This window comes from Tasmannia lanceolata, unplaced genomic scaffold (assembly GCF_043159265.1).
Source record: "Tasmannia lanceolata isolate RefF3 unplaced genomic scaffold, GAP_Taslan_0.1 ptg000018l, whole genome shotgun sequence".
NCBI classification, from domain to species: Eukaryota; Viridiplantae; Streptophyta; class Magnoliopsida; order Canellales; family Winteraceae; genus Tasmannia; species Tasmannia lanceolata.
The window spans coordinates 28,560,235-28,579,597 of NW_027518695.1; the positions used below are offsets into that span (position 1 = coordinate 28,560,235).

Sequence of the window (19,363 nt, forward strand, 5' to 3'; positions counted from 1 at the left end):
ATCTACACCTATAAAAAAGGAATTCTACACCTTAACATCTGGTATTCTATTCTGGGCTGTTTTGCTCTTAAGTTTTAGTAAAAATTATTTCAAGAACATAATTTTTCGTTGCCCCGTGCATCGCACAGGACTGCAAGTAGTTAAAAAAGAAAAGACAAGTTTAGTTCGTGCCAGATAGAAAAATACAATAACAAAAAGAAAATCAAGATAAAATTAGAGGACAAAGGTCGGGTGCCGGTCGAGTCGGGCTGCCAAGGCATCATCCCTAACCCAACTTGAAATTAAATCGGGTTTGGAAAAGCCATCCCTAACCCAACCCAACCCAACCCGAGGAAATGCCAACCGAACCCGACTCAAAATTGGGTTGAACCCGACCCAAGTTGCACCCCTACTATGATCACAGTTCCGGTCCACCGCCATTGTTTCCACTTATGTGGGATGATCATATCTCCTTGACACATCAGGCCTCCTCTGCTCCTTGTTTTGATTCCATGAAATTTCAAGAAAAGTTTGGAAAAGAAAAACATTTTGCTTTTCCATTGTTTTATTACATAGAAATAAAAGTGACATGAACAACCACAATTCAACGTTTGTTCACGGGAGGAACCTTTAAAGTTATAATGATTATACTCAAAATTTATCATTTCCCCATAATCTGTGGAAACAAAAAAATATTTCCTAGGAAAAAATTTCTTGAGAAATGTTTTTTCCTGCAATCCAAACAGGCCTGCATAGGACTAGATGTCACGTGGGTCAGCTCACGAGGATCAACAAGATCAACGGTCTTGATTTTATTTGTGTGAAGTAGAGAAAACATGAAATGTCAAAAGAAAGATAGCCGCCAACCTTTTAATATGCCTATTGATTTTCGCACTACAATGTTTTGATAAGGGCAGAAACTTATCTTGTCTTTTATTATTGAAACACTTATAACAGTAAAAAGAACATAATTGAAAGAGAAAAGACAAGCTTAGTTCGTGCAATTATTCAAGCACAGTAGTGCTATTATCAGTAGATTTTAATAATATGGTAAAGGGTAAATTCGACCCTTTTTTGTTACTTGGGACAGCCCTCTCTAGTGTAAAAGAACAGTCATAAATACACTAGACGGGGATGTCCCCAAGTAAAAAAAGGGGGGGTGAATATATCACTTACCAATAGAAATAAAGAGCTATAAATAAATTCCTTCAGCGAGAGAGGAAAGAAAGACACCGACTCTCAATCTATTCTTAATTCTCCCTCTCTCTCAGCTCTCCGCGCTCTCTAATCTCTCTTTCTTGCTCTTGCTCTTTCTCTCTCTAATCTCCTCTCTTTCTCTCTCTAATCTCTTCTGTTTCTCTCTCTAATCCCTCTTTCTTGCAATCTCTTCTCTCTCTCTCTCTCTCTCTCTCTCTAATCTATCTTTCTTGCTATCTGTCTCTCTCAGACAGAAATGGAGTTTGATCACTATGACGAAGAGTTCTGTCACTTTAATCCAAATGAAACTTACGAATTTGAGTTCGACGAGTTTTATGAAAATTTCTCTGCACCAATGTTCGTCGACTTAACAAACCCGGATCGATCCGTTGAGGATGATAAAGAATGGTTTTGCACACGCCTCGGTAAGTTTTTTTTTTTTTTTCTTTTGCATGTTTTTTTTTTTGCCATTTTTGTCTGTTTCCCCCCCTTTTTCTTGTCTTTTTCATCTTCACGTTCAAGTTCTTGAATGGTTCTTCCAATTAATTTTTCTTGGAACTGAAACTTTTCTTCCACTTAATTTTTCTTGGGTCGACTCTGTTTCTGCCCTTTTCATCTTCTTGACAATTCTTGCTATAGAGTATAGACATTTGTTTTAAATCTGACATGCATGCTTATCTCTCTGTTTATTGAACCCAATTTTCTGTTTATTGAACCCAAATTTTTGTTGCTCTGTTTGAATTTGATAGAATATTGCAATTTCAATTGATTGAATCCTAAAGGTTTTCAAAGGTTTCTTTGCTTTTGAATCTTTTTTTTTTATATATAGTTAAAATAGTCGTGGCTGGCTCTAGTTGACTCATTATGAATTGCATGTGAAATGCGGTGTTTGTACTATGTATAAATATTTATATGAATTACAGATGGTATGTATTGAATTATCGGACTTGCGTGACAACACATGTCTTTTGGGATTTTATGTTATTAAAACATTATGTATAGATATTTGTCTTATGTGGTAAGTTTGTATTTGTGTTTATTGTAGCATTTCCTGAAGTTTCATGTTAAAATTCTATCATTTTCAATTGTTTGCCTGCGGATTTCCACCGAAATGTCCGACCGAAACTGAAAAGGTCCCATTTTCGTGATGACCGATACCATAACTGAAACTGAAATTTAAGAAATTCCAAAAATTGAACTTGTCTAAAGTACAATTGTTGCACAACATGGCAATGTGTTGGTTGATTCTACCTGTCATTGCTTTCACTTCATTGTCCTGCGATATAAAATCAATCATTTTGTGTTATCCATATTTAAAAATGAAGTTGGCAATGCATGCTAGACCCTTGAATCACTTCCACTTGTATCTTCAACAAAATCACTTCCATATTGATGAACAGTTTTGCAGTGATGTAAGAAAACAAATCCATCTAAAATCAACATGTCATCAGAATAATGAACCCTTTGTTCTAATATAGTGCAGCACCTATCTGCCAAACCTTTTCAATCCTTCAACCAATGGTTGAATAAGTGAACGCTCTCCTCCTCTCTCTTTCTACTGCTATGCAAGTTGTCTTGGGTTGCCTTCTCAACATGGGTGTTGCTGATTACCCGACCTTGTGGTTGCTCAACTGCTCCCTCTTCAGAATTGGAGTGTTCTCTTTCATATCAGTCACTATTGGCCAATATTTCAAGCTCTCGACCTATGAGAAAAAATGTTTCAAACTCTCAATTGGTATGTGTCTTGATTTCAACTCTGCTGGCCTTTTCTCAGATTTTACTGTGGAAATGGACATTTCATTGAACCATTGCTGTTCAGATCCACTTTTATCTTCTAAATTACAATTTTCCAATGAGTTCTGAATTTTACATTGTCAACCCAGGATTCTTTGAGTGTGAGAAATCATCTCAACAACCTACATGCATCACCGTCTTCTATTTTGTATCGTTCTAGTATTTTAGCAGTCTCTGGACTATTTAAATTAGTAACTTGTGCAGAAATCAAATTCTTTTTGTGTCCATTTTGATACTATGCTTGATCAACAAATGCGTGGAACTGATCTATATTTGAATTTGCAATTGGCACTTCTTTGAAACATTGATCCAGCTGAGAGGAACTGGTCTATATTTGAATTTGCAATTGCCACTTCTTTGAAACATTTCGTAACCTCAACATTTTCACTTTCTTTATGTTCTGTGGAAAGCATAGATCTAAGCACAAAGCTTTGATATTACTTGTTGAAAACAAGATCAAAAGCAAAAGAAGCAAAACCCAAATAACACAAATCACAAAGGGAGAGAGAGAGAGAGAGAGAGAGAGAGAGAGAGAGAGAGAGTTCCCTCGAATATACTATTCCAAGACTCAAACCGTACACCACTTCTCTTCAATACTCTATTCACACTTTTTCTCTCACTCACATACTGTTTCAAGAGTCTTTGGCTGTGTTTGCTTTGTTCACACCCTTACCCCAGGGCTAGATAAATTGGATCCTCAGGCGGAGCGTTGTGTCTTTCTGTGCTACTTTCGTACCCAGAAAAGTGATCGGAGTTACCGTCCTCGACTTCGCCGATATTTGTTTCCACCGACGTCACTTTGTTTGAGTCTACCTCCTTCTTTACCGCTTATGCTAGGAGCAGTCCCTTTGTATGTGAATGAAAGGGATGCACGCGCGCGAGAGTTTTACGGCAAGGTTTCCTTAGCAAGATTTTACGACAAGGAGAGAGATGCGGGAGAGGTGGAGAGATGCGGCTAGGTTTCCTTCCTTTTTTGAATTTTGTTTATTGGATCAGCTCTTATACCATGTTATTGTTGATAAGGAAGAAGAAGAAGAGTGAATATGGAGTTTCCTTAGGGAGCTCCCATATAATATATATATATATATATATATATATATATATATATATATATATATATAGAGAGAGAGAGAGAGAGAGAGAGAGAGAGAGAGAAAAGTGTTCGTGCGCAGCTGCGCAGGGAGTTACCTGCGCATTAGTGGCTTATAAAGCCACCAATTGGTCGCTTTTTTGGACCCCGCAAAGGTGGACCCGCCATACGAACCAATCGGTGGCTTTATAAGCCACTAATGTGCAGATAACTCCTAGCGCAGCTGCGCAGGTTTTAAATTTCGGTTTCGGGCGAAATTTCGGTCTTTCCCAAAACCGAAATTTCGGTTGAAATTTGGTAAAGGATTAAAATAATATTATTTTATCTATTATTTCACCGAAATTTCGACCGAAATTTGGTACATTTCGGGAATTTCCGTTTCGGTGCAATTTCGTTTCGGTCCCGACAAAATCCGATCGAAATTTAAAACCATGACTATAATACCCTTCAACAGTTACATTTAAAACTAACCGTAAAATAAAAATAATATAAACTACCATATTACCATGTTTCCTTTTCGATTTGCCCAACCCATTTAAACTAATTAGAAATCACACTTTCTAAATCAAAACTACTTTTAAAGACTAAAAAGCCCATTAACACTTCCCATTACCCATGTCCGTTAGGACCGTGACCTTTTCAGAACACACAGCCACACACAATAGTAACCTTTCTTTTCCAATATGTTCCTATTCTAAAATCTGTCCAATGATCACTGGTGCAACTTCTCTAGCTGTTTCACCTTTGCTTGCTGATGTAGAAAATCAAGATCAAAGCACAAAAGCTTTGATACCACTTGTTAAAAACAAAGATCAAGCAGAAGCACTAAACCCACAACACAAAAGATCACAACAAAAGGAGAAGAGGGAAGAGAGAGAGGGAAAATTTCTCTTGAATACTGTTGATGGCAGCAACCATACACAACTTCTTAATAACAAAGAGTTCACGTTTCACACTCCTCTCTTTTTTCCACTTTTTCATGTTTACTCTCACTTCATTATTTCATTCATGTTCTCTCTCTCTCTCTCTGCATATAAGCAAAGGCACTCAAACACGTATTGAAACTACCCATGCTATACAATCCCCTCTACTTTCCAAAAAAACACTATCGAAACACTAATTAGAAACTAACCTATTAAACCACTTTCCTATTTCTATATAATACCCTTTTCCACATGCCTCGGTAAGTTTTTTTTTTTTTCATTTGCATGTTGTTGTTTTTTTGCCATATTTGTCTGTTTTGCCCTCCCTTTTTCATCTTCACATTCAACTTCTTGAATGGTTCTTCCTTTTAATTTTTCTTGGATCTGAAAATTTTCTTCCAATTAATTTTTCTTGGGTCGACACTATTTCTGCCCTTTTAAATCTGACATGCATGTTTCCGAAACACATATCTCTTTGTTTAAATTGATTGAATCCTAAAGGTTTTCAAAGGCTTCTTTGCTTTTGAAACTTTTTTTTATATAGTTAAAATAGTCGTGGCTGGCTCTAGTTGACTCATTTTGATGGTTCTGGAACCACGTTACTCACAAAACTTATCTAAAGCTGAATCCTTACACAACATAGGTTGGTTTTGGTGATTATGTTTGGCATTGTTTTACTTGGTTGGATTTAGTAACATGTTTTTAAATTTCCAATGAAACAAACGACTGATATGTTTCCATCCCCATCCCCATCGAAATGATACCAAAACTGAACGGACTTGCTCAACAATACATGTCTTTTGGTATTTTATATTATTAAAACATTATCTATATCTGTATTTCTTATGTGCTAAGTTTGTATTTGTGTTTATTGTAGCATTTCCTGAAGTTTCATTTTAAAACTCTATCATTTGCAATTGTTTGCCTACGTTTCGGCGATTTTACAGGATTTCCACCAAAATGTCCAACCGAAACTTAAAAGGTCCCATTTCTGTGGTGACCGAAACCATAACTGAAACTGAAATTTAAAACCTTGATTAGTAGATTTTCCAAAAATTGAACTTGTGTAAAGTAAAATTGTTGCACAACATGGCAATATGTTGGTTGATTCTACCTGTCATTGTTGGTTGATTCTACCTGTCATTGCTTTCACTTGATTCGACATTTTCTTTGTGGAATTAAAAGTAGGAGCATGTCCTGCGATATAAAATCAATCATTTTGTGTTATCTATATTTAAAAATGAAGTTGACAATGCATGCTAGACCCTTGAATCACTTCCACTTGTGTCTTCAACAAAATGATTGTCCATATTGATGAATAGTTTTGCAGTGATGTAAGAAAAAAAAATCCATCTGAAATCAACATGTCATCAAAATAATGAACCCTTTGTTCTAATATAGTGCAGCACCTATCTGCCAAACCATTTCAATCCTTCAACCAATGGTTGAAAAAGTGAACCCTCTCCTCCTCTCTCTTTCTACTGCTATGCAAGTTGTCTAGGGTTGCCTTCTCAACATGGGTGTCGCCAATTACCCGACCTTATGGTTGCTCAACTGCTCCGTTTTCAGAATTGGAGTGTTCTGCCTCATATCTGTCACTATCGGCCAATATTTCATGCTCTCGACCTATGGGAAAAAAATGTTTCAAACTCTTGATTGGTCTCAGTGGCTTGATTTAAACTCTGCTGGCCTTTTCTCAGCTTTTACTGTGGAAATGGACATTTCATTGAACCACTGCTGATCACATCCACTTTTATCTTTCAAATTACGGTTTTCCAATGAGTTCTGAATTTTACATTGTCAACCCAGGATTCTTTGATTGCGAGAAATCTTCTCAACAACCTACATGCATCCCCATCTTCTATTTTGTATCGTTCTAGTATTTTAGCAGTCTCTGGACTATTTAAAATAGTAACTTGTGCAGAAATCAAATTCTTTTTTGTGTTCGTTTTGATACTATGCTGGATCAACAAATGCGGAGAACTGGTCTATATTTGAATTTCCAATTGCCACTTCTCTGAAACATTCTGTAATGTCAACATTTTCACTTTCTTTATGTTCCATATAAAACAATGATCAAAGCACAAAGTTTTTTGAAAACAAGATCAAAAGCAAAAGAAGCAAAACCCAAATAACACAAATCACAAAAGGAGGGAGGAAGAGAGAGAGTTCTCTTAAATATACTATTCCAAGACTCAAACCGTACACCACTTCTCTTCAATACTCTATTCATGTTTTTTTTCTCACTCACATATTGTTTCACGTTTTGCACTCTCCTTTTATATATGTTAGAAATGTGGCTAGGGTTTAGAGGGGAAGAAGAAGTGTGAGGGTGAAGATGGTGAGATTCTCCACTTAGGAGTCCACCCATTAATATGATGTATATATAGGTCCAAAGTAGGGAAACATGGTACAAAGGCTACAATACCCCTCACACTACACATAATGACTAAGATACCCTTCAACACTTCCCCTCAAGCTGGAGTGTATATACGGTATAACTCCACACTCCAGATTCCTACAAAGAAAACTAAAACAATTAACTATAATACCCATACAACAGAAAAACAATAATCCCATAGACATAGCCAGCTTGGTACAACACACCCCGTCAAGCTGGTGTGGTGAATACATAGTAAAAAACATAACAAAAAAGGACCATGGCCACAACTAGTACAACAGCGAGTTCAACGGCCAAAAAAACAACGAGCTCCCCCTAAATTAGCATTACCGTCAGAGCGATCAACATAGAGCCTCCCCCTGAATCAGAGCACGGCTATCAAATCTACACCAATAACGATCGAACGAAAGGGCCTCGGCAAGGAAACAACAACGATCCATAGAATAAAATAAGCACACCAAAGGCGCGCACACGAACAACGACGAAGCACCACGAGTAGAGATCAAGAGAACATCATATCGAAGAAGAAGCCCAACCAGGACCAACAACCAACCAACAACAGGGCGATAGAAAATCAGCCCACAACAACAACCAACCAATGATGGCCACACAGCACGTCGCTTGGGAAACAACCAACCAAAGAAGGCCACACAACACGTCGCCTGGGAGAAACAACAATAAGGCCGAATTCAACGCAAATGACCGGGCATATAGCCACTAACAAAGTGGATTGCAACGCAAACCACTACAATGACAACGAATGCGTAAAACTGCGCAAAGCAACTACACACACTATATAGAAGAACCAATAAAGTGGATTGCAACGCAAACCTCTACAGCAACAATGAATGCGCAAAATTATGCAAGGCAACTGCACACATGTAGAAGCATCAACAAACAGGACTCGCAAAGCGAGTCCACCAATAACACGAAGCGCGAAGAACCAACCAACCACAACAGCAATGATCTCAACCACGATCAACCCAACCAACCTCAACCACAACCAACCCAGCCAACCAAAAAACCAACCAAACAACCAACCAAACCAACCAACCAACCAACCAACAACAAATAGAAGGAGCAACTAACCAAGAACGCGAAGCATGGTGAAAGAACATCAACTTAAGTCACCAACAACACACCAACAAACGCTAAGCAGAAGGAAACAACTAGCAACATGAAGAACCAACAACTAACAATGCAAAAAAGAAACTAACCAACCAACCAATGAATCAACTAAGGAAACCTCACAACACTTCAACAAGGAGGACGATACTACACTAACCCGAAGACCATGACAAAACATAATAGGAAGAACAACCACCAACAAAGGAGCACCAACAAGGAACTCCATGTGGAACAACTACCCACAAGACAACAACAAGACTATAACACGACAACAACAAGACAACACAAGACATCAATACACCACTCCATCCATGGAACCTACATCAACACTCCCCCTCAAAAAACACTATTTGAAACACTAATTAGAAACTAACCTATTAAAAAACTTTCGTATTTCTATTTATTAGCCTTTTCTAAAACACAATAAGTAACTAATTATGTTTCCTAAGACAATCCAATCTCCTAAAGCTACCACTTTCCAAAACCCAAATTAGAATCTAACTCTAACTACCAAATTGACAAATCCTAATTTAGACTAGGAAAGATCCATGTGGGCCCGCGTCCGCCCGCGCCCCGTCCGCACCGACCCATCCCCTCCGGCGCCATGGAGAGTCAACGATAACTTTTATCACTCCCCTTCACTGCTGACTCTCTGCAAGTCATGCTAAGTTCATTTCTAAACTTCACAAACCTATTGTACTCCAACCCTTCGAATGTAGCAAGATACTCCGCTATCTTACCGTACCACTGTACTCAGGTTTCAATCGTCGGATTATAATCCTCTGCATCCCCGTCTCTGAAATCTTGGACTCTTCATCGAGTTGTGATATTGCATGACAGATCTTCGTGAATATTTCATGACACTAATAAGAAACTAACCTATTAAACCACTTCCCTATTTCTATATACTACCCTTTTCCAAAACAAAATTAGTAACTAATTATGTTTCCTAAAACAATCCAACATCCTAAAGCTACTCGTTTCCAAAACCCAATTTAGAATCAACTCTAACTACCAACTTGACAAGTCCTAGTTTAGAATAGGAAAGATCCATGTGGGCCCGCCTCGGCCCGCGTCCGTGCCGACCCATCCTCTCCTTCACTGTGGAGAGTCCGCGATGACTCTCAACAGGTGACACATCTACCATTGTTAAACCAACAACTACTATATTTTTGTAAACCAAATTTTCCACTTTCTCTTCTACATCGTGTCCTGAAAACAAATCAGTATCCAAGTTGCAGAACTCGTTAGAAGCTATGTTTTTTTTTTGTTTGAAATAGTGATATATTGAATTAAAGGGAACCAAGATGGTCCACAAAGGCACAAACATTACAGAAGGAATAAATACAAGAAAAACAAAAATACAATTTACGGCAGGAGGAAATCAAACCACTCCAAACCCAGCCTTCTAACCCTTGATTTGGCTGAAGAATCGGCTTCACCATTAGATGCTATGTTAGAAGACTTTTCTCCCTTACTTTCTCCTTCTTCATGCTTATCCAGTGAAACGATCTACAATCTGCTTGTATGGGGAATGTGCACTACATTTTAGGATAGAAACTTGATATGCCAACGCACTAATTTTCTGTGAACTTGTTCTAGCAAATGCTTTCAACCTGGAAAGTTCTCTGCAATCCTCAAAGTTTTGGTTATCTAGACCCATCTCAAGCTTAAAAGGAGAAGCTGCAGCAGAATTTTCAGCAGCTGCCAGAGCTTCATATGTTAAAGTTCTCTACTCCCAAAACCTTCCACTTCCTTAGACTTTCCATGCAGCACATTTCAATCTAAGAATTATCTTCAATCCCCACTGTACTATCATCTACAGATTCCCTCCCTGCTAGTGGAACTTGGGCCATTGCTCAATTCCTCATTTTCTTGAGCTTGGACATTTCAAGCACAGATAGCTGCACTCATTTCCTCATTTTCTTGTTCCGAGGCTTTGTTAGGCTCGATATGGGCAGCTGCTTCACATTCCTCAGATTCAAATTTTGTTCTCGTATCTTCATTTTCCCTTTGAGCTGATTCACCACATACTTTCACCTCCTCCACTTGATCGTGATCTTTGCAATTAATTTCCTCTTGATCAATCCAAATTTCTCCCTGATCTTCACATTCAACTTCTTCCTTGACAGCTTGATTGGTTCTTGTTTCTCTTCCTTTCAGCTTCTTGAGCCTTCTCACAATAGACGTTTGTCTCATCATAGTTCACAAGAGACTCATCCTCTTTGGCATCATGTTCACAGACAAAATTTGAATCCTCAACTCTGTAAGCTATTACATAATCTTTGAATTCTCCCTGATCTTTTCCCTTTTTACCTTTTTCTGCATAGTAATTCCTTATGCATGAGCAATCGTTCTCATCTCTTTGGAGAGAATCTTGAAACTCTGTTGCACTGATGCCGTATGCAGTTTCTGATTTTATCTTAAATTCAACTGATTGCACATGTTTACTAACGCTCTTTCTTATTCCTATGTAACTTCCATTCAAATTCTCTCTCTGATTTTAAAATGTTTGAATGCTTTTATTCGAGTTTTATGCTTTCTCTTGAATTATAAATATGAAATTTATGGATGTGCTTTCTGGGGTATTGTGTTACAGGATGCAACCAAAAGCATGATGAAGAAGATGATCCTGATATTCTCCATAGAAAATTTGAACTTCGGGTATGTTATGCCTCACTCTTTGTCCTACGTGAATGGATGATATTGTTGTTCATGTAACTTCATGACATCTTGAGTCTTAAATCGTGCAGGTCATGGCAGCGAGGAGCCTAAGACTTCAAAACTCACTAAAGGGACAAACATCACGGTATTTTAAGTTCTTTAAACATTGAATTATTATTATTTCTTCAATTTCCCATGAACAATTCAATGACAAAATCTCCTTTGCCTTTCAGTTGCACTGCGAGATGTCGTCCACTTCCTGCACCTGCGAAATCTGCCAAGGAAAGGATGGCAATATTAAACATGATCAGGAAGACAATGAAAGCATCTAATGATCCTCCAAGGTACAAATTAGTGACACCAAATCTGGAACCCAATCCAAAAGTAGCTACTCCATTACCAAAGAATGGAGTGGTGAAAAGTAAAAAGGCAATTGGCCAGAATTGTTTGCCTTTCAGTGGGATGAAGAAACCCATTCAAAGCCTTAAGAATCCAAAAGTAGTTGCTCCATTGCCAAAGAATGGAGTGGTGAAAACTGAAAAGGCAATTTGCCAGGTTCGTTTGCCTTTCAGTGGGATGAAGAGACCCATTCAAGGCCTTGAGAATCCAAAAGTAGCTGCTTCATTGCCAAAGAATGGAGTGGTGAAAACTGAGAGGGCAATTCTCCATGTTCGTTTGCCTTCCAATGGGATGAAGAGACCCATTCAAAGCCTTGAGAATCGAAAGGTAGCTGCATTGGCAAATAATGGAGTGGTGAAAACTGAAAAGGCAATTGGCCAGGTTCGTTTGCCTTTCAGTAGGATGAAGAAACCCATTCAAATCCGTGAGAATCCTAAAGTAGCTGCTCCATTGCCAAAGAATGGAGTAGTGAAAACTGAAAAGGCAATTAGCCAGGTTCATTTGCCTTTCAGTGGGATGAAGAAACCCATCCAAATCTGTGAGAATCCAAAAGTAGCTGCTCCATTGCCAAAGAATGGAGTGGTGAAAACTGGAAAGGCAATTGGCCAGGTTCGTTTGCCTTTCAGTGGGATGAAGAGACCCATTCAAGGCCTTGAGAATCCAAAAGTAGCTGCTTCATTGCCAAAGAATGGAGTGGTGAAAACTGAAAAGGCAATTCTCCATGTTCGTTTGCCTTCCAATGGGATGAAGAGACCCATTCAAAGCCTTGAGAATCGAAAAATAGCTGCATTGGCAAATAATGGAGTGGTGAAAACTGAAAAGGCAATTGGCCAGGTTCGTTTGCCTTTCAGTGGGATGAAGAAACCCATTCAAATCCGTGAGAATCCTAAAGTAGCTGCTCCATTGCCAAAGAATGGAGTAGTGAAAACTGAAAAGGCAATTGGCCAGGTTCGTTTGCCTTTCAGTGGGATGAAGAAACCCATTCAAAGCCTTGAGAATCTAAAAGTAACTGCTCCATTGCCAAAGAATGGAGTGGTGAAAACTGAAAAGGCAATTGGCCAGGATCGTTTGCCTTTTAGTGGGATGAAGAAACCCATTCAGAATCGTTTGCCTTTCAGTGGGATGAAGAAACCCATTCAAAGCCTTCATAATCCAAAAGTAGCAACTCCATTGCCTTTTAGTGCGGTGAAGAGACCCAAGTGGAAGGACGTATGGTAGAAGTAGGGGACTGTTTTCTTTGAAAGTAGGGTGGGATAAACTTTAGCTGGATAGGAGTCTATCTAGTGGAGTCTGTCATGCTTAATTGTAGGAGTCTAAGTGCTTAATTATAGGAGTGAAGGTTATCCTGTTTGCTTCGGAAGTACGGAACTTTAGTTGGATAGGTCTCACTGAACCATTGTAGGAATTTTTAGAGCAGTTGTAATGATTGATTCATAGTGTTTAGAGCATCAAATCCTTCTGCCTCTAAGCTTGAGAAATCAACTGGTGGTGTTTAGAGCATCATTCCTCTTATTATTTTACATGATCCTACCTTCTAAATGTTCTTTATAAATCCTTTTTCTTTGTCATATGATCATTGAAACCTTAGGTATGAATGTATGTCTCATAATATTTCTGTAGCTCTCTCTCTCTCTCTCTCTTGAATTTTAATAATTTGTTTTTATAGCTCTAAGTAACAGAAACCATTTATTATGATGCTTACAAATCACGTGGTAGTGTTTAGAATTTAGAGCACCAGATCCTTTTGGCTTTAAGCTTGAGAAATTAAGTGGTGGTGTTTAGAGCTTCTTTCCTCTCTTATTATCTGACATGATCCTATGTCTAAATGTTCTACGTAAATCCCTTTTCTTTGTTATATGATCTTGCAAAAGTGATCCATTCTTCACTTCTACCTGCATGCATTTCTCAGTCAACAGCTTGTGAACACTGCATCTTAAGATAATTTGCTGTTTCAGTTCAAAAGCGGCTTAGTCAACTATTACATATTTAGTTGTTATTCTGCAATGCATTACTATGCAGGTATAACTAATTAATTAATTCGGCCCTATTTGTTTCGGATTTTGAGAACTGACTGAGAGTCCAAAACTGATTAGTAGACTTGAAATTAAATTTTGAGTCCAATAATCAGTTTTAGAAATCCTTTTTCAAAATCCAGTGGCCCTATTTGTTTTGGGTTTTTGAGAATCGATTTTGAGTCCAACACTGATTATTGGATCCAAAATGTCAGTTCTGGACTCAAAATCAATTCTCAAAATCCAAAACAAAGCTGTCCTTACTAGGATAAGAGTGTAAATGAGAGAATCTGAGGCTCTAAACCTGATTCTTGACCCGCTTAAAGAAAAAAATTTCAAATTTGTTCTTCAGTTGTTTCTTTATGTTTTCAAGTTTTACTTGTTGTTACTCGTTTACATGCTAGCTCTTAATTTTTACAATTGGGAGATCATGACCATTTGCTATCGAATATTACCATATGTTTCTATGAATATGTTGGGAGTCCTCTCTTTTAATGTGCTTGTACAATCTTCCATGAGTCTCATTTTTGGGCACCATTCCAAATGTTTATGCAATTATTTTTTGACAACAGAAGCTTCCCAAGCTCATTTTTCCCTATGTATTTCTACCTAATTTCAGATTTCAATCACATATAGCTAGATTATTTTTCCCCTGTTTCCCTTTATATATATATTTTATGATTGCATCTCTACTTATTGCTAGTTGGCACATGTGTGGGAGCTAGCTTGGCATGTTGATATCTACATTGGTTGGTATTGGATAATGTTGTGCTCGCAGTTGAATGATTAGTTAATTGAAAATATCTTACATTTCAGAAAATGTAAGATATTTTTTTTTCATTTTTTCTCGTTCTATTGGAGAATCTCAAATGTAAGATATTTATTCATTTTTTCTTGTTTTCGTTGAGAAAATTCACTCCCTTTCTTTTGGGGAACCGTCATCTTTATCGTATTTCTGCCGAAAGAGAAAGGTGTTCTCCCTATTGAGTCTCTAGGAATAGATTCTAAAGGGATCTTTTTTTCCTTCTGTGAAATGACCAGTTACTCCAAAAGCTTAAGCTGATGGAGATGGTGTTATTTAATCTTTTATCACGTGTATCCCCTCTTTCTCGGGTCGACCTACATGTGGCCCCTCTTTTCAGTTGGGATTGGCAATTGCATGTGGATTTTTGCTATCCGGGAGATTTGAACTCAGGACCATTGGCTCTGATACCGTGCGAAACGCTCCTACGATCTAAATGCTCTTTATAAATCCTTTTTCTTTGTCACATGATCATTGAAAACTTAGGTATGAATGTATGTGACATAATATTTCTGTAGCTCTCTCTCTCTCTCTCTCTTTTGAATATTAATAATTTGTTTTTATAGCTCTAAGCAACAGAAACCATTTATTATGATGCATTACAAATCACATGGTAGTGTTTAGAATTTAGAGCACGAGATCCTTCTTGCTTTAAGCTTGAGAAATCAAGTAGTGGAGTTTAGAGCTTCTTTCCTCTCTTATTATATGACATGATCATATTTCTAAATGTTCTATTTAAATCCCTTTTCTTTGTTATCTGATCTTTGCAACCTTTATTAATATATTAAGCAATCCATTCGTCAGTTCTACCTGCATGCATTTCTCAGTCAACAGCTTGTGAACACTTCTTCTTAAGATAATTTCTTGTTTCAGTTCAAGAGCGGCTTAGTCAAATATTACATATTTAGTTGTTATTTATCATACATCACATGTTCTTTCCTGCACATCTTTTATATGCAAGTATACATTATTCTGCAGTGCATTACTATGCACTTTGAACTAATCAATTAATTTTGTGCCATTGCAGCCCTATTTGTTTCGGATTTTGAGAACTGATTGAGAGTCCAAAACTGATTAGTATACTTGAAATTAAATGAACTCTTGAGTTCAATAATCAGTCTTAGAAATCCTTTTTCAAAATCCAGTGGCCCTATTTGTTTTGGGTTTTTGAGAATCGATTTTGAGTCCAAAACTGATTATTGGACCCAAAATGTCAGTTCTGGACGCAAAATCAATTCTTAAAATCCCAAACAAACGGCTCCTTACTAGGATAAGAGTGTAAATGAGAGAATCTGAGGCTCAAAACCTGATTCTTGACCCGCTTAAAGAAAAAAAGTTTTTCAAATTCGTTCTTCAATTTTTTCTTTATGTTTTCAAGTTTGACTTGTAGTTACTCATTTACATGCTAGCTCTTAATTTTTACAATTGGGAGGTCATGACCATTTGCTAACGAATATTACCATATGTTTTTGTGAATATGTTGGGAGTCCTCTCTTTTAATGTGCTTGTACAATCTTCCATGAGTCTCATTTTTGGGCACCATTCCAAATGTTTGTGTAGTCATTTTTTGACAACAGAAGCTTCCCAAGCTCATTTTTCCCTATGTATTTCTACCTAATTTAAGATTTCAATCACTTATAGCTAGATTATTTCCCCCCTGTTTCCTTTTATATCTATTTTATGATTGCATCTCTACTTATTGCTAGTTGGCACATGTGTGGGAGCTAGCTTGGCATGTTGATATCTACATTGGTTGGTGTTGGAAATTGCTGTGCTCGCAGTTGAATGATTAGTTAATTGAAAATATCTTACATTTCAGAAAATGTAAGATATTTTTTTCATTTTTCCTTGTTCTATTTGAGAATCTCTAATGTAAGATATTTATTCATTTTTTCTTGTTTTCATTGAGAAAATCCACTCCCTTTCTTTTGGGGAACCGTCATCTTTATCATATTTCTCCCGAAAGAGAAAGGTCTTCTTCCTCCCTGTTGAGTCTCTAGGAAGAGATTCTAAAGGGATATTCTCTTCCTTATGTGAAACGACCAGTTACTCCAAAAGCTTAAGCTGATGGAGATGGTGTTAATTAATCTTTTATACTTTAACACTCCTCCTCACGTGTAGCCCCTCTTTCACGGGTTGACCTACACGTGGCACATGTGGCCCCACTTTTCGGCTGGGTTGGCAATTGCATGTGGATTTTTGCTATCTAGGAGGTCTGAACTCAGGACCATTGGCTCTGATACCATGCGAAACGACCAGTTACTCCAAAAGCTTGAGCTGATGGAGATGGTATTATTTGATCTTCTATATTTAACACCTTCCTTTTGGAGAAAGCCATCATCTTTATGGTTTTTCTCCCGGAGGAGAAATGTCTTCTCCCTCTTGAGTCTCCAGTAAGAGATTCTAAAGGGATCTTATTTTCGTTTCTTTTGGGGAACCGTCATCTTTCTCCCGGAGAAGAAATGTCTTCTCCCACTTGAATATCCAAGAAGAGATTCCAAAGGGCTATTATTTCCCGTCCTTTTTGGGAACCATCATCTTTATCATCTTTCTCCTGGATGAGAAAGGGTTTCTATCTTTTGAATCTCCGATAAGAGATTCTAAAGGGGATATTTTCCTTCTTTTTGGAAACCAGTCATCTTCATCATCTCTCTCGGAGGAGAAAGGTCTCCTCCCTTTTGAGTCTCTAGGAAGAGATTCTAAAGGTATTTTCTTTTCATTCCTTTTGGGGAACCATCAACTTTATGATCCTTCTTCTGGTGGAGAATGGTATTCTCCCTTTTAAGTCTCTACTAAGAGATTCTAAAGGGATCTTCTTTTCCTTCCTTTTGAAGAAACTGTCATCTTTATCATCTTTCTTCCGGACGAGAAAGGTTTTCTAAGTTTCTAAGAAGAGATTCTAAAGGGAATCTTCTTTTCATTCCTTTTGGGGAACCGTCATCTTTATCCTCTTTCTCCCGGAGGATAAAGGTCCTCTCCTTCTTGAGTCTTGAGGAAGAGATTGAAAACGGATCTTCTTTTCCTTCCTTTTGGATAACCGTCATCTTTATCATTTTTTTGTGAAGGAGAAAGGTCTTCCCCTTGTGAAGCTCCAGGAAGAGATTCTAAAGGGATCTTCTTTCCTTCTTTTTGGGGAACCGTCATCTTTATCATATTTTTCCTAGTGAACAAAGGTCTTCTCCCTTTTGAGGCTCCAGGAAGTGATTCTAAAGGGATCTTCTTTTCCTTCCTTTTGGGGAACTGCTATCTTAGTTATCTTTCTCCCGGAGGAGAAAGATCTTCTCTCTTTTAAGTCTTTAAGAAAAGATTCAAAAGGGATCTTCTTTTCCTTTCGTTTGGGGAACCATCATCTTTATCATCTTCTTCCTTGTGAGTCTCAAATAAGAGATTCTAAACGGATCTTTTCATTCCTTTTGGGGAACCTTCATCTTTATTATCTTTCTCCTTTTTGGTCCTTTTCGGAACCGTCATTGTTATCATCTTTCTCCTATAGGAGAATGCCTTCTCCCTTTTAAGCCTCGAGGAAGAGATTTTAAAAGGATCTTCTTTTCCTTCCTTTTGGGGAACCGTCAACTTTATCGTCTTTCTCCCTGAGGAGAAAGTACTTCTCCCTTTCGAAGCTATAAGAAGAGATTCTAAAGGGATCCCCTATTCCTTCCTTTTTGGGAACCCTATCATCTTTCTTCCACATGAGAAAGGTCTTCTACCTTATATGTTTCTAAGAAAAGATTAAAAAGGAATCTTCTCTTCCTCCCTCTTGGGGAACCATCATATTTATCATCTTTCTCCTCAAGGAGGAAGGTCTTTTGCTTCTTGAGTCTCCAATAAGAGATTCTAAAGGGATCTTCTTTTCCTTCCATTTGGGGAATCATAGTGTTTATCATCTTTCTCCTCAAGGACAAAGGCCTTCACCCTCTTGAGTCTTTAAGAAGAGATTTTAAAGAGATGTTTTCCTTCCTTTTTGGGAACCGTCATTTTTATCATCTTTTTCCTGAAGGAGAAAGGTATTCTCCCTTTTGAGTCATTAGGAAAGGATTCTAAAGGGATCTTTTCCTTCCTTTTGAGGAATCGTCATCTTTATCATCTATCTCCCGGAGAAGAAAGGCCTTGTCCCTTTTGAAGATATTATGAAGGGTTCTTTTCCTTCTTTTTGGGGAATCTTCTTTATCATTGTTCTCCCAAAAAGGATAAAGGTCTTCTCTCTATTGAGTCTCCAGGAAGAGATTCTACAGGGATCTTCTTTTCCTTCCTTCTGGGAAATTTCCATCTTTATCATCTTTCTCTCAGAGGAGAAATTTTTTCTCCCTCCTTCGTCTGTAGGAAGAGATTCTAAAGGGATTTTCTTTTCCTTCCATTTTGGGAACCATCATCTTTATCATCTTTCTCCCAGAGGAGAAAGGTATTCACTCTCTTGAGTATAGAGGAAGAGATCCTAATGGGATTTTCTTTTCTTTCCTTTTGGGGAACCATCATCTTTATCATCTTTCTCCCGAAGGAGAAAGCTCTTCTCCCTCTTTAGTATCCAAGAAGTGAGTTTAATGGGATATTCTCCCTATTGGGTTTCAATGAGAGATTCTAAAGGGATATTCTTTTGCTTCTTTTTAGAGAGCCTTCATCTTTATCATATTTTTCCCATAGCAGAAAGGTGTTCTTCCTTTTGAATCTCCAGGAAGAGATTGTAGAGGGACCTTCTTTTCCTTCCTTTTAGGAAACCGTCATCTTTATGTTCTTTCTCCCAGAGGAGAAGGGACCTTCTTTTCCTTCCTTTTAGGAAACTGTCATTTTCATGTTCTTTCACCCAGAGGAGAATGGTGTTCTCCCTTTTAAGTCTCTACAAAGAGATTTTTAAGAGATCTTCTTTTCCTTCCTCTTGGGGAACCGTAATCTTTATCATCTATCTCTGGGACGAGAAAGGTCTTCTCCCATTTAAGAATCTGAGAAGAGACTCTTAAGGGATCTTCTTTCCTTTCCTTT

The 19,363-nt window shown here is 37.8% G+C and overlaps 1 protein-coding gene across 2 annotated transcripts; it reads left to right on the forward strand.

Annotated features, from left to right (window-relative positions):
• Positions 1–1,234: 1,234 nt before the first annotated feature.
• Positions 1,235–13,013, forward strand: LOC143851848 (uncharacterized). 2 transcript variants are annotated; one of them, XM_077361349.1, is made up of 5 exons: positions 1,235–1,601; positions 11,112–11,176; positions 11,266–11,321; positions 11,410–12,184; positions 12,410–13,013. In XM_077361349.1, exons 1-5 carry the CDS (start codon positions 1,433–1,435, stop codon positions 12,791–12,793), a joined length of 1,449 nt encoding a protein of 482 aa, XP_077217464.1. In that variant the 5' UTR covers positions 1,235–1,432; the 3' UTR covers positions 12,794–13,013. The 2 variants fall into 2 exon arrangements, with proteins under 2 accessions (XP_077217464.1, XP_077217463.1); XM_077361348.1 differs by having other exon boundaries at positions 11,410–13,013.
• Positions 13,014–19,363: the final 6,350 nt, after the last annotated feature.

Bases quoted from the DNA above. Each gene is read 5' to 3' on its own strand.
- LOC143851848 (XM_077361348.1), top strand. From the start codon at position 1,433: ATGGAGTTTGATCACTATGACGAAGAGTTCTGTCACTTTAATCCAAAT. The intron at 1,602-11,111 runs GTAAGTTTTTTT...ATTGTGTTACAG, and splicing joins ATGGTTTTGCACACGCCTCG to GATGCAACCAAAAGCATGAT. The intron at 11,177-11,265 runs GTATGTTATGCC...TAAATCGTGCAG, and splicing joins ATAGAAAATTTGAACTTCGG to GTCATGGCAGCGAGGAGCCT.